Source organism: Paramisgurnus dabryanus, chromosome 8 (assembly GCF_030506205.2).
Source record: "Paramisgurnus dabryanus chromosome 8, PD_genome_1.1, whole genome shotgun sequence".
Taxonomy (NCBI): Eukaryota; Metazoa; Chordata; class Actinopteri; order Cypriniformes; family Cobitidae; genus Paramisgurnus; species Paramisgurnus dabryanus.
In genome coordinates, this window is record NC_133344.1 from 25,818,063 (window position 1) to 25,833,056 (window position 14,994).

Below are 14,994 nucleotides of genomic sequence, written 5' to 3' on the forward strand. Positions count from 1 at the left end.
TTTTAAATATTTTATTTTATTTTTTTATATTATTTATTTGATTTTATATGAAAATGCAAAGGCTTCTGGGGTTTCCTGCACTACTATTTAATTTATTTTTTATTTTATTTTATATAAATTTTTAGCTGAAATAATCAAATTCTCAAAGTTAACTGCAATTGGTTTTGTTTATCTCTAGCTAGGACCCATTAAGGACTGATTACAAACAAACAGCACCTTTGATCACAGAGCAAAAGATATTGCGACTTTGGGGTTCAGTACGTGTGTCAATGCAGGAAATGCCAAGTCATTGTGGGAAAGCCAAGTAGGACACAACACAGTTGATTAAAATGAGCCAGATTGCAGGTAATTCACAAAATGGACTTCACACCCATAAAACAAAACACCCAGAATGTATGAAGCTCATGATTCATTGTAGTATTTTTATTGGGATTATTCAAACAGTAGAGTAGCTTTCTAAATGCCTTTAATTTGCAATAAACATAGTTCAGTAGCATTGACCTTGCCTGACTTGGAATTGCGTCAATTTCAGCCTTGATGTGACATCACTACAGAGATAGTACGCTGAATCGGTATTGTTGGAACACAAGCCAATCTGCAAAATACCTTCGGGTTCCTGCCGCTTATCAAACTGACCCTCCACGTGGTATGTGTTGACACAGGAGACCAGGATAACCTGTGATAAGAAAGGGCTTTAAATAAAGAACTTGGGGTGATATTCTTCCATTTTCTCAACAGCGGGTAAGGGTCAATTATTGCCAGATATTCATCGGATGAAAGTCCTCTATAGATTAATTAACTCATAATCTTGGAGTTGTATTCTTTAACATTTTGCATAATATAGATCATATATTTTTAATAAAAAAAAGAGTTAAATAATATGTTAGGTCTGTTATTAAATATCTGTTTGTGTTCTTTGTATTTTCAGACAAGAAGGATAACCTATATAAGTAGAAATGATGTATCTTCAGTTTGTAGGACTGGCTTTGACATTTACTACTATTATAACAGGTTTGTTACCTTTTGATCATATTGCAGTTTTACTCTTCTTGCATGATATTTAAATTTCAAAAATTGCAACTTCAACTCAAGTTCATCAGAATTTGAAAATTTTGTCATAATTTACTCACCCTCAGGTTGTTACAAACCTGTATGAGTTTATTTGTTCTGCTAAACACAAAGGCAGATATTTATTTATTTTCAAGCATGAAACAGGAGCACCATTGACTTTCATAGTAGGAAAACCAAATTCTGTGGATGTCAGTGATGTTTAGTTACAAACATTGGCCAAAATTTCAGCATTTGTACAGAAAAATGTTTTCAGTTTTGTAACAATTTTAAGAGTAAATGATAACAGACTTTACATTTTTGGCTAAACTATCCTTTTAATATTTTCCAAACTATTTAGAAAATAGCCATTTAAGTCAGGTTATATTACAAAATTAACCCTTATAGGATAATGCAAAACACATCTAATTTGACACATGAGATTTGACTGATCTGTTGCAACCTATATTTGCATTTCAGCGTTTCCACTTAACCATGATACAAGCCGAGAAGCATCATGGAGTTTACAAAGCAACAATCAAGCCATTGACAAAAAAGATTTACAAAAAGATACAAAGTAAGTTCATTGTTATTGACAATAAGATAATGCTGCAATAACATGAGCAAAAAAGTCACCGAAAAGGCAAATAGTTTGAACTTTGATATGGTTGTTTTTCAGTAGTGGGATGTGGAAAAACCATGTGGTAAGCAGTGACCTTTACTCCCAGGACTCCTTCAACCCCATGGCTGCTGAACTCAGGCATAAGCTGAGCATGGAGTCTGAAAGATTAAGAGCCCGTCTAAAGCAGGAGCTCGCTGAGCTGAGAGAGAGGCTTTCTCCATACCCCAGCCACCCAAAACACACCTTGGCCAGTGTTAAAGAGTTCCTTGCTCCCTTCACCAAGCAGCTCCAGACGTCTCTCCAGTCAAACACCCAGGAACTCTGCGAGAAACTCAGTCTGAACCTTCAGGACCTAAACCCAGATGAAGCTACGCTCTACCAGGAGGCCGTGCAGAAGATCACTCTTGCGCTGGATGAAAGCCACCAGAAAAGGACGGCAGCCTTTGAAAACTTTAAAACGAAAGCGTTTGAAGCAGTGGAGGAGGAAAAAGACAGCAGTGGAAAGGAACTCTGGGAGGAAGTGACCGCCAGACTGGGACAGGAAGTCTGCACCTTCAGTCTGGAGGTACAAGGCAAGGTGGCCGCTCTAAAGATAGCTTTGGCAGGTCACCTTGCCTCGACACATCCTCCAAGTAATGTGATGGCTTCAAAAGTGGAGCAGTTTTGTCAGAATTCATCAGATCGGAATCAACAGTTCATTTTAAATTTAGACCAACAAATGATCGCTCTACAAGAAAAGCAGAATAATGGTGAGTCATCATCTGGTTTTCATCAGATAAACCTAGATTCTATACAGGAGGATTTCTCAACTAGAATTTCAGCCCTATTACAGGACATCGTACACACCCTAAATTAAAAAAGACTCCTCTCCGTTCAGAAATACAATGTAAATAGCATTTTATGCAATGTTTGAATGTTAACTGTAACTTATGTAGAGCACTATCTTTGTTTGCATCATTTTTAAGGACGACCTTATATAAAAGTACAGAAACTAAATAATTTGGTCTCAAGTGACAATAAAGATGCTTTCATTTACTGCAGCAGATTTATTAAAAATGTTTTGTATTATTATTTTTTTCATGTATATACTGTATATAATATAAAGCATTTGAATAAAGATGTATTTCTACATAGCTGAAATGAATACATGTTGTCTATTGATCATTGCTTAAAAACGTCAATTCTAAATACATCACATCTACACAGTTGACAAAGTCACAAGAAAAGCAGCAAGTCATTGGCTATACAAGCAGTGTGCATGATAATAACCTTATAGAAATTATCAAAACACCATTATTACCAGAAGTTATCAAAAGTTTACAATAAGATTATTGGTAATTGTGATCATCCACAGTTAGTTCCTCTCATTAAAGCAGTTTTGTCTACAACATATATAAAACATATGCAGTGCCTTGCATCTTTCTACTAAGCGCACAGCTGCCAGATGTTTACTGGACTACCCAATGCTGTCTGAACAGATTATAATATGCTAAATAGGCATAATGCAAAGCAGCTTTAATTTGTGCAGATGCTGTGATCAGACGTCTTATTGGTTATATCAAATTAAACTTCATTCAGAAGGTGAGTTCACTTAGTGGAAAACCTGCGGCAGACGTCCAGACCAGTAAATCTTCTTCAACACAAACCATCCACCCATAACCAGCAACATGGCACCAGCGGTGGCCAGTATGACCCCAACCACGACTCCAGCCATGTTTACATTGTTTCTGTCCAATGACTCACTGGCACCTGACGCACAAGAGAAAACAAACATTTACATTTAATGTTACTGTTAATTCTAGCTGAAATGTTTATAGGGATTTTAAAGAATTATTATCAGACAGAATGGTTGCATAAGATTTTTTAAAGTTGCAGTGTGTGATTTTTAAAAGGATCTCTTGACAGAAATGCAAAGTAATGTACAAAACTATATTATCAGGCTTGTATTAAGACCTTTTATAAAGAACTGTTATGTTTTTATTACCTTAGAATGAGATGTTTTTATCTACATACCGAGGGTCCCCTTACATTGAAGTCGCCATTTTGTGCCACCATGTTTCTACAGAAGCCCGTTACAGACCAACTTTTTTCACTAAGTTGTCTCCGAAGATGACATGTTGGTCCGGTGGTTGCTACTGAAGCTTCTCTATGCGCTTCATAAGCGAGGGGTGAGCAGTGAACTGAGCCATTGGTTGCAATTCGCAACCTTACCACTAGATGCCGCTAAAATTTACACACTGCACCTTTAAATGTTATAATGTTAAAGTGCAATATTGTATATATTGAAATATAAAGTTCAGAGGATAATCTCATACCATAGGCAGATGGAGAGGGAGAGACACTCTCTGCAGGATCAAAGAAATACACAATTATTAGGCATAGCACCATCTTGTTGTCATTACGAATTAAATTAAACCCCTATTAAGATGCCCAAAGCATATCTGTGCCTAAAAAAACTAAAAACAATATATATAGTAGCCATTTTGTTCCAGCCCAATTTATTTTATTTTCTCATTGAAAAACAAAAGTATCTCCATACACAGCCTGATCTCACGGGAATTTGCATGTATTTTACAATTTGGCTAAATCGTATGAAATAAAAAAGTTAATCATACAAAAATGTACAATTGCTAAAAAAAACTATAAAGACGGGGCGGAAGCAAATGGTCCAAAAATCCTGATCTCACGAATTTCCGTGGTATGTCACAGAATATTTTGCTAATTTACCCGTGTCATTGCCACGGATCTCCGCATTTTCCATTTTCTGTGTATTGTTATGGATTGGTTGGGATTGGATTGGAAAAATGTGGAGATCCGTGACAATGACATGGATAAATGAGCAAAAATTTCTGAGATACAGTATACCACGGAACTTTGTGAGATCATGTTGCCAAAAATGCACAAATGCGACCATATGAATTAAGAAAGATATTCAACAATAAAAGAAAAATATTAGGTTGAAACAGCATAGAGGACAAATCCAATCAAATAAAATTGCCTACTATTTCTTAAACTATGTTGCCATCTAACGCAAGCTTTATGTGTGTATCTGCATACTTACTGAGTGCTTGAGTATACAGAGGACCCAAAGACACTGTAGCAGAATCTTTTGCTTCTGATCCATAAGGCTCTAGTGCCCTTCGTCTCCTTTTCTCCGATTTGCAAGTCTGCACAGACGTAAGATGTCAATCTTAAGGCTGATCATTAGTGGTAATGATTTTTTAAATAATTTGATTTCTTTGTAACCAGCTATGTTCAACGGTAAAGGCTTATTTACATTAAGTATCTCTTGACACTTATTTGGCTCACAAAGTCGGAGTATACAGTGCAGGTATATAGTGGACTGTTCTTGATCCCGGTGTTCCACAAAGCGAAAAGCTTCAAAGGAAAATCTGGAATACTTGGAGTGCCCATTATGAATTACTGTTGTCATGTTCTCTATACCACACCTTAGATAAGACATCAGAGAAAAAGTGTTGCGATCAAATACACAAAATCAACAAGACTTATGGAGATCAGAATTCGCATTTGGTGTCAAAGTTGCTTTACTGTCGGTGAAATGAAACAATGTTTCTACAGGACCAAGGTGCTTTTCAAGACAATACAAGACACACAGTTATGTACATAATCAAATAAACTAAAAAGTTACATCCTCAATAGATAACAAAATATAATAAGAAGTTAATTAATAACTTAAAAGACCTTAACAGTAAACAAATGAGAGCTAACTACTGTATACTAAGCAGTGGCGGCTCATGACTGCTCATCCGAGGGGCGCAAATTCAAAATATGTGTTCGGAGTGTCATGTGTGTTGCTCGCGTTTTCAAAATATGTGTTTGTTGCGTCATGTGAACCATGCATCAAGTGTTTTGTCAAAATAAGTGCCTGCTGCACACGCGTCAAAACCGTTTATGATAAAAGAGACGCTCACGTTCACAAAATACACGCAAGACACTCCCTTAACAGTAAACTCTGATTACGCATGAGATTATGCGAGTATCTGGCAAACGCGAGCGTCTCTTTTATCATAAACCCTTTAGACGCGTCTGCAGCAGGCACTTATCTTGACAAGACACGTGATGCATAAAGGATCTCTCGAAACACAGAACACATATTTTGAAATTACGAACCAAACACATGACGAGCTACATACATGTTGTGACAAACTTCGCATGGTGCGCCCTCGAAAAAAGAAGTCACCGGCCGCCACTGATACTAAGCAAGACTAAATATCACATATAGACAGACTACACATGACTTACTGTTGGTGTATAACTTACCCGGTAAAAAAGTTATACTGTCTGTTGTTGGTAAGATTATATGGTGAAGGGGTGGCAAAGCAGTGGTCCAGCAAAACATTAAAACTAAAGATGGAAAAGTATTGTAAATGGTATTTCATGCATAATTAAAAACTATGCTAATAGACCATTTCAAAAGATGTAAACAACACTGGTCCAGAAACACTTCCTGTTTCAGTTTGTGACTGTTTTTTATTTTATTTTACATATATCATTATCTTTAAGATGTTTCTTTGACTTTTTGATTCAGTTCTATATGTTCTGTTGGTTGTATTTTATCCCAACGTTTATCTAGTGTTAAAAAACTGAAACAGGAAGTGCTTCTGGACCAGTGTTGTTTACATCTTTTGAAATGGTCTATAGTTAAAAAGAAGTGTGATATTCTTACCTTCCAGTGAGATTGATAGCTTTTACTTCAACATAGACCTTAGTGCGCAGCTCTAACCCTGTTGGTGGAACCACTAATGGATAGGCAAAATCTGTGCTCTGTCAAAGATATATACAATAGCTATATATTTTTTTGAAGATAAAGATTTTGCAGAACGAATGATACCTAAAAAGACAAACTTACATTGTAGACCCTCATTCTGAGAGTATCAATGAAAGTTCCATTGTTGTCACTTGTGGCCACTGAAACCGATGAGCTGCATGAAAGATTATTAAGAGTCAGACTTTGTGTATTCATACTGGAACAGGTCAAGTATGCAGTGTGGATGGTTGATCTCTTGATACTCACGCAACAATTTGAGTGTTGTTGATGAGATATTCCAGCGGGTACCGGCAAGAGAAGTGGTAGTAGAGGTCTGTGGAGTAACTTATGATGCCATCGGCAGAGCTGGGTGTATCTATGAAGCCCGTGATAATGACAGACTGAATGCTGGAGAACATGCTGAACGGACCGGAGGAGCTGGGCACCTCATCTACAATCTATTAACATACAGAGGTGTAATTCTTTTGTAGTTAAATTAACACAGAACAATACAGTGCAAGGAAATTTACTTGAGAAGCCAAATTGCATAAGAAATAAAGATAATAAATATAAAAATGTTTTAAGCATAAATCTAACAAATGTGTTACTGTAGCTCAATTGGGAGCATTGCATGCATTCGCAGTGCAAACATTTATAATTTCTAATCTCCAGGAACATGCATCGTGATAAAATGTATACCTTTTGATTAAAGCGTCTGCCAAATGCATAAATGTAAATGTAGTCAATTCATAAATCATAAATATATTAGCAATGTCTCTTGCAAGAAAATCACCCCGTTTAGTTTCATTTATATGTTATTTTCTTTTGATAGAAAGAAAGAAAAATGATCTCACACCTGCAGTGATTGTCTACATGGATTCTCCCGAGTGTGATTGATAGGCAGCTGGTAGCGAATGACAGGCGGGTTCACACTGGTGTCAATTGTACCCGTGCACTGGGTATTGTTGCGTTCCCCATTCAGGGCCAGGCCGCTGGGATTGAAGCCTGCCCACTGAGCTGTGCACAGGTTTACCTCCAGTAAAATTGTACCAGTGCCACACTGTACCTTCAGGTCACTGTTATCTGGATAATAATGCTGGTGTTAGTGCTTGGCATTTTTTTTTTTATGCAAAAATACATCAAACAAGAAAATAAATTCAAGTATTCAAATCAATTTTTAACTATATTAAATGTCTTTTGCCTATTCGATTTAGCAGAGCATAAAAGGCTGGAGGGCCAGAGACTCACCTGGAACTCTGTTATACTCCACCGAGCAGTTATAAGACTGAACTGACTGCAGGACAACGGCCAGCACACAGAGGCAGATAAACAGCATCATGCTACAGCACACAAAGATAAATTCAGAAGATCAGATGTTGCCAATTTCCAAATGAAAAAAATTGTCGTCACTATAAAAGATAGAATCACAATTCATGCTATTATTCAGGATCAGTTTTATTCTAATTTAAAGCAGTAGAGATGATATACCATACCTGTTTAACTCCTGGAGTGGGACTGCAAAAAATATGAGACAGGTGGTTGGATGCTTATTATATATCATTAGACCCCAAAAGAAAGTGAATAGAGCTGGGAGTGTCTCATACTCTGTTTACTCTGTGTAGGATTACTTGAGTGACAGGTCAACAATGATAGTCCTGCTATACTGTGATAGTATTTTTTACACATACCCAAGGGGACCCATTCTGTGTATTTTCAGCTGATAAGTCATTGTATTGTCATTATAAAGGTAGACTGTGAAAAACAGTGATAATTTTGACCAGACTGGCCATTTCTTATGCAAACTATAGCTGTATATAAATTTCTATTAACACAATAATATAATTAAAATAGTATAATTTATACTTTTAAAATTATAATTTATTTTATGTGTTATTAAAGCATACTGTAACTTTATTTATTTTTTTATTGCATAAATTAAATAGGTAATACCTAGTGTAGCATTTGTTTTTCCTTAATAATATTTAATTATAAATCTTTGGAGAGGAAATTATATGTTAATTGCATATAAATCATTTAAAACATAAAATGTTGCATTATCTCCTGAGAACAGAACAACAATGAAACACATTATTAATACAAGAAATGTGATAATGTGCCACAAGGTATGAAACACAGGATGCCAAAAATATTTTTTGTTCACCTGGTTGAATAGTTTTTGAGCAACCTCTGCTGAAGGCTTGAGGGTTTTAGTTTTGACTGAGTGATGGTATTATCTCACAAAAATCTATGAATAAAGCACGCAAGCCTGTTTGTGCCAAAAGCCCCTTGGTGAGAGAACATATTTCACATAATATCTCTAGATGTGCCACACCTTAATGATTTCCTGCTGAATAAAACAATTGCTTTCACTTGAGTTCAATAGAAAATGTGGATCCATTATTCTTTAATTATATTGTCAAATTGTATGAATCCATATGACTGAAGGGTCACTCCGAACATTGAAAGGTTTTGATTTTAAAAGACATTTTAAAATGTAAAAATTGTATTTGAAGTATAATAATCTTAGATAATAAAGTTTTACGGGGGCACTTTGTACTTATAAATAATCAATTCAGCATCTCTGTAAATTTGTGTTCCTGAAGTATGCAACTGCTTCAAACATAATGTTTTTTTTTGGCCTTCCCCAATGTCAGGTAAGTTTTTCAAACACTTTTTATAATCCCTCTTTCTTTACTTTACAGAAGATACATATCACACCAATTCTCATTTTTAATCAGGAAAGATGATGTAATCTGCACAAAGAAATCTGCAAGTTCTCAAAAACATAAAGGGGACATTTCACAAGACTTTTAAGATGTCAAATAAATCTTTGGTGTTTCCGGAGTTCTAGCTCAAAATACCATAGATAATTTATTATAGCATGTTAAAATTGCCACTTTGTTATTTATTATTATTAAGTTATTATTATGGGCATTAAAAAAACCTCTTCTTCATTTAATATGGCTGCAAAAGAGTCCTATTTAATTTGTCATACTAGAACTTTAAATAGGACTGGGTTTTGCGGACATATGAAATGAAAAAGAGTATTTTTGGCAGTATGAACACAATATGGTTTTGGTGCACACATGGATTAAAAAGTGTTCCATACAGTTAAATATACTGCTGGATCTTTATTGTTTTGAACCTACTTTTATACCAGAGGTCCTGGACATCTTATTCAGACACATGGCTTCATGGATTATATCAAATACCAACAGATAAAAAAATCAAAACCTGACTTGCTCTGCTAGAAATCTTATAATGGGTCAAGTTAAAATCTCTCTTCAAGACATTTTTGGTTCAAAACAAACATCAAAGTAAATAAAAATGGGTCCCTGACTTGACTTCAAACCCCACTGTATTTGGTGCTTCCCAAATCAGGATCTGGATCCTTGACTTTAAAGGCAAGGCTCAGAATTTGAAGGCTGCAGCCTCTTAAATCCACGAAGCGAACTGAAATGAGACAGTCTAGTCTACGAGCCAAGTTGAGTCACTTGCTGTTCCCACCCAGCACACAACGGGACACAACAGCTGAGACCTGTCAGACTTTATAAATAAATATGGACCCAGATTTTTTTATATTATTTTAGAAAATATAAAACATCAATGCATAGTAACCTACCCTATAATATATAAAATTTACCAATCTTAGAAATAGACCAAAGTAAAACCCAACATGCACAATATTGCAGCAATAATATGAATTTACTTAAACAAAAATGTACAGCAATAATATGAAATTTTTTTAGTAAAACAGTGACTATGACCTTTCATTTGCGAAATATACATTTTTATTCAACTACATTTCTGAATTTTTATTCAAATACCCAGACATCACAGCTGTATTGCATTGAATCTTTGGATAGCCAAGACTGTGAAGGATCCATCTATGGGTTTCAGGGAAGAAAAAGGCCACATTTGGAGGCTGCAGGTTAAGGAGCCTTTGTCGCTGCAAGGTGACGTCATTGACCTTCAAATACGGCCTTGGAAGGCCGCAGCCCAAGAAATGGGATGCACCCATGCAATTAGGTTATTGAACTTTTTCCCCCTGAATGATTTCTAATGTTATTCACTTTAAAATATGGGTTGCAATTTCACAATAAAGTTGGAACATGTTTTGACATGATTTATTGTCATGATTCTGCCCTCTTGTCCTTGTTTTAGTCCTAGGCTGCGTTCCACTCCAGTTTTAGACACACACTCGCAAACTTCCCTAAACACTTCCCCTCGGGGGAATCCCTGTCGCCATTTTGAAGTGCGTTCCACTTTGTTAAGTGGACAAGGGAAGTTTATATGGGTTGGTTCCACTCTAGTTTTAGACACGCACTTGCAAACTTCCCTAAACACTTTCCCTCGAGGGAATCCCTGTTGCCATTTTGAAGTGCATTCCACTTCGTCAAGTGGACGAGAGATGTTAATATGGAAAGACCCTCGCTCCCTCGATTTTGACTGAGGGAGCAAGTTTACTTCATATGTACACTTCAGGCAGTTCCATATACCACAATGCAACACGATTATGACGTCACTTCAGCAGCTCGCGCTTTGCGCAGTTCAAATGATGTAGGGGAAAGTAATTAACACCTGTAAGTTAGACCGTTCCATTTGAACTCACTTCAAGTGTTTTGCCAGTAGTGGGCACTCGTACAACGTAAGCAATGACATACATACGAGTGAACGAGACTGAGAGAAGTTAGCGAGGGAAGGTAATAAAAAACTAACTGGAACGCAGCCCTAGTTTTGAGGCAGAGTCATGACAAGGCCATGTTCGCCCTGTCCCAAATGGCACACTCCGGACTTGTGGTCCTCCTCAGAGTCCACACTTTGATGACATCACGTAGTCCAGACTTTAGGGACCCTTGATGCGAGTCCACGTGGGTGCACCGGAGTCGTATTTTGGGACAGACTCGAGCATCACACCAAAAATAGGTAGAGAAGTTGCCTGTCAGTGTGAACTCCTCCCTTCCGTCGTCTGATTGGTCTGATTGCCTTTCGCAAGGATTTCTGGGTTGGCAAAGTGCGCGAAGCCTGCTGCAGTGCGGGCTTCGCTGAAGACCACATCAAGGGGGCAAAGGAGGCACTGATGAGCACACTTCAAAGCGTAAAAATGACAGATGGGACACCCTACGGACTCGTAGACTAAGCGAGGACGCGCAATTTAAGGCCACGAGACCAAAAGTCCACATGAAGTGCGCCATTTGGGACAGGGCCGTTATGGTAGCAGATGGCTTTTGTTTGGGCTGTGTGCTTCCTTGTTTCGTCTCCTGACCCCGCCCCTTTGTTAATTATCCTATTATCTGTGTTTAGTAAAGCTGTGCCAAGTCTAAGTTTTCCTGTTGTTAAGTCTTTATCAAGTTTTTTTTTTTTTTTTTAGTGCAGTCACTTCTTGGTTGTGTTTATCTGTTCCTTGTTATTTGCCCCATCGTGGGTTGTTATTTTCTGTTTTATTGTTATTAAAAGTCTGTGTTTTCTCTCTCTCCTTTCTGGAGAAACATGACATCAATCTTGGTTTAATTTTTTTAAATCACAAAAACCTGTTGTTGTGTGTAGAATTTTTATATGCACAGTATTTCATGTTATCGTGGGAGTTTTTAGACCTAAGATAAACTATAACACTTCCGTTTGAGAATTAAAACATGAAAAGCAGCACACACCCCGTCAGAGTATCTTCTATACAATACTGCCATCTGCTGGTAAATTCAAATATTACTGTCATGCATAGCATGCAGTGTTAGTGATTTACATAATCTTACATTCACTAGAATATAATTTGCAAATTTGATGATAGTGCACATTTAAAGTTCACAAGGCCTTGGTAGTAAACGTCAAAATCAGTATTTTTATTCATCCCTTTTAGCAGTACGAAGACAATATAATGAGGGTCCTTGAAGCATTTGGTATATGTTCTGAAGGGCTTTCTCCTGTAAAGTTTAATAAGCTCAACTCTTAATGCTACATTCAATTAAAATAATTGTTTAAAAATTATGTACAACATTTAAAAACTTGGCACAGTGTTGAGGACTATCTCAAATTTATAACAAGCCTTGTCACAAGACTTTTAGTTTGTCACCTGACTTTGCTCACACATCATGACATCAAGACAAAGTTATTTCATCTTAAACAGCTGACAGCTGAGGTCATTAAAAATAATTGCTGTGGATCTAGAGATTTTTTAAACACATCTTGCTCACTATTTTCCAGCTATAATATCTAAATTCAGGTTATAGAAAATGCATTGCATTCAAGATAAGCTTTAATTTACATTCTATATGCATGTGCAATAAATATACATGCTGCAGCACCACCACAAGGTCACACAAGTTTAATACATAAATTACTTGCGCAAAATTGCAAGTTACTGCGGACAAATTCTTTTAAATAAAAAAGATACGAAATTTAGAGAAAATGTGTCTTAAAATTACTTGTACTCTACAAAATAAATTAATAAACAAACAGATTAAAAACATCAAAATCCATCAAGTCTATTTCCCCATTGTAGGGTATTAAAGTATAATAGTTCTAGCTAACTAACAATGTTATAAATATACCTTATAAATTTATCTTAGCATAATTGAAATATTTCAGACTTTATACTCTCCATTGTGCCTTAAGAAATGCAATAAATAATGTGTCACATGTCTGATTATTGCATCAAACTCTACATAAATATTTTTTCAGGATAAGGATTTTTTTCATTTAAGTAAAAATATAAAACTAAAAGGTTGTTTAATGCACATGATATTATAATTGAATCAATAAAGAATGAATGTATCACAACAGAGTTTTCAATAAAAAAAGATCAGAAGTTAGAAATTTCATGACAGACTCTTCATTTAGAGGAGCAATACGTCTGGGCACCCAGCCAGAGATCAGCACAAACAAACTACACATACAACCCCACTTGCATGAGAGACTCTTTCTTATTTTTTTTAAAACCTCATGACATCTGCAGGAGCTCTTCATAATATCCCACAAAGATTTCATGGCATATACGATTACAAAGCAACGCAGTAGGAGGCTTGCTTCTTCTAGCTTAACCAAAATCCAACCCATGTGGTAATTGGGCTCTGTTATGACAGCAACAGGCACCAGAAAAAAGGTTTCGAAGCTTCCAATTTCTCCGCTTAAAGCCTGTGTAATGAATTTATTTTCTTTGTCAGCTCAAGGGGAAAATGTCTGGAAATGAAAAGGGACAAAAAAACAAACCACAGAAATGAAAAGGAAATGGGCTGTTGAAAAAATGTGTGCTTCCTTTCCCGGCTTCCTATTCCTGGGAATAGACCGTGATCTGACTGTAAGCTAACAGGGTCAACCTCAGTGACTGAACTCCTTTGACTTACCGAGACCAGTCATCCTCATAAAAACAATCTTGCTTCCTCGGATGGTAAGCTACAATAGTGTGCCACACAAAATTTGTCTCTCTGCCTGAAATGACTTAAATGCATTATATGGATTGCAAAATCATGAATTATATAATATGATGATGCTTTGTATAAACTTAGTCGAAAAAATAATGTGCAGTTACTGTTTATATTCTGAAGCTCACCACATGGAAAAATACCATAGTATACTTTAGTATTTATTATAGTAAACTATATTAAAATGTATATATATATAGTATATAGTATATAGTAAAACATTAAATTACCACAATTTACTACATTTCACAAGACTTTTTTTAAGATGTAAAATAAATCGTTTGTGTCCCCAGAGTACGCATGTGAAGATTTAGCTCAAAATACCATATAGATCATTTATTTTAAAATTGCCACTATATAGGTGTGAAATTTTTTTGGGTGAGTCCTTTTAAATGCAAATGAGCTAATCTGTGCACTAAATGACAGTGCTGTGGTTGGATGGATTAGATTAGGGGCGGTATTATCCCCTTCTGACATCACAGGGAAGTCAAATTTCAATGACCTATTTTTTTCACATGCTTGCAGAGAATAGTTTACCAAAACTAAGTTACTGCATTGTTATTTTCATATTTTCTAGGCTGATAGAAGCACTGGAGACCCAATCATTGCACTTAAACATGAAAAAGGTCAGATTTTCATATACTATACTTCAGTATACAACTATTTACATGGGAGTCGTTTTAAAATGAGGATCAAGGCTACTTTAATTTCTATGAAGGGAGACTATAATTTAGCAGTGACCAAAATATTCTGTAAAAAGTACATAGACTATGAAATTAGTTAGTTATGATAAACACAAAAGAAAACAAACATAGCTCATATTTATAAAATTTGTTGACATATTTATTATCTTTTCATATTTTAACTATTTTGTTTACACTGGCAGTGCCCAGTGTCCTTTATTTTGTGGTTTGAGTGAAATTTTTTTGTTAAAATGAGAAAATATTGTAGAAATACAGTATTTACTACAGTAAACTCCCTAGTAAAATCCCTAGAAATGTAGTGCTTTTAAACCTTTGGTATTTATTAAAGTATTATATTATTATGCAATAATATTAACAAAGAGAAGTACTACAATACAGCATTAATGTATACCGTATTTTTTCATGTGGTATAAACTGTAAAAATTTGCGTAATAAATA

The 14,994-nt window shown here is 35.8% G+C and overlaps 2 protein-coding genes across 2 annotated transcripts; one reads left to right on the forward strand and one right to left on the reverse strand.

Moving 5' to 3' along the window:
• Positions 1-687: 687 nt before the first annotated feature.
• On the forward strand, positions 688-2,813 carry LOC135771134 (uncharacterized). Its single transcript, XM_065281224.2, has 4 exons — positions 688-741; positions 929-1,011; positions 1,528-1,624; positions 1,727-2,813. The coding sequence occupies exons 2-4, from the start codon at positions 957-959 to the stop codon at positions 2,523-2,525; spliced, it is 951 nt and encodes a 316-aa protein (XP_065137296.1). The 5' UTR covers positions 688-741; positions 929-956; the 3' UTR covers positions 2,526-2,813.
• A 139-nt stretch (positions 2,814-2,952) lies between these two features.
• LOC135771133 (zona pellucida-like domain-containing protein 1) lies at positions 2,953-7,956 on the reverse strand. The gene is made up of 11 exons (XM_065281223.2): positions 7,931-7,956; positions 7,686-7,777; positions 7,294-7,520; positions 6,705-6,895; positions 6,540-6,612; positions 6,357-6,454; positions 5,951-6,034; positions 4,947-5,118; positions 4,731-4,836; positions 3,985-4,014; positions 2,953-3,418 (listed from the first exon to the last, which is right to left on the reverse strand). The coding sequence occupies exons 2-11, from the start codon at positions 7,774-7,776 to the stop codon at positions 3,261-3,263; spliced, it is 1,230 nt and encodes a 409-aa protein (XP_065137295.2). The 5' UTR covers position 7,777; positions 7,931-7,956; the 3' UTR covers positions 2,953-3,260.
• Between the last annotated feature and the right edge of the window lie 7,038 nt (positions 7,957-14,994).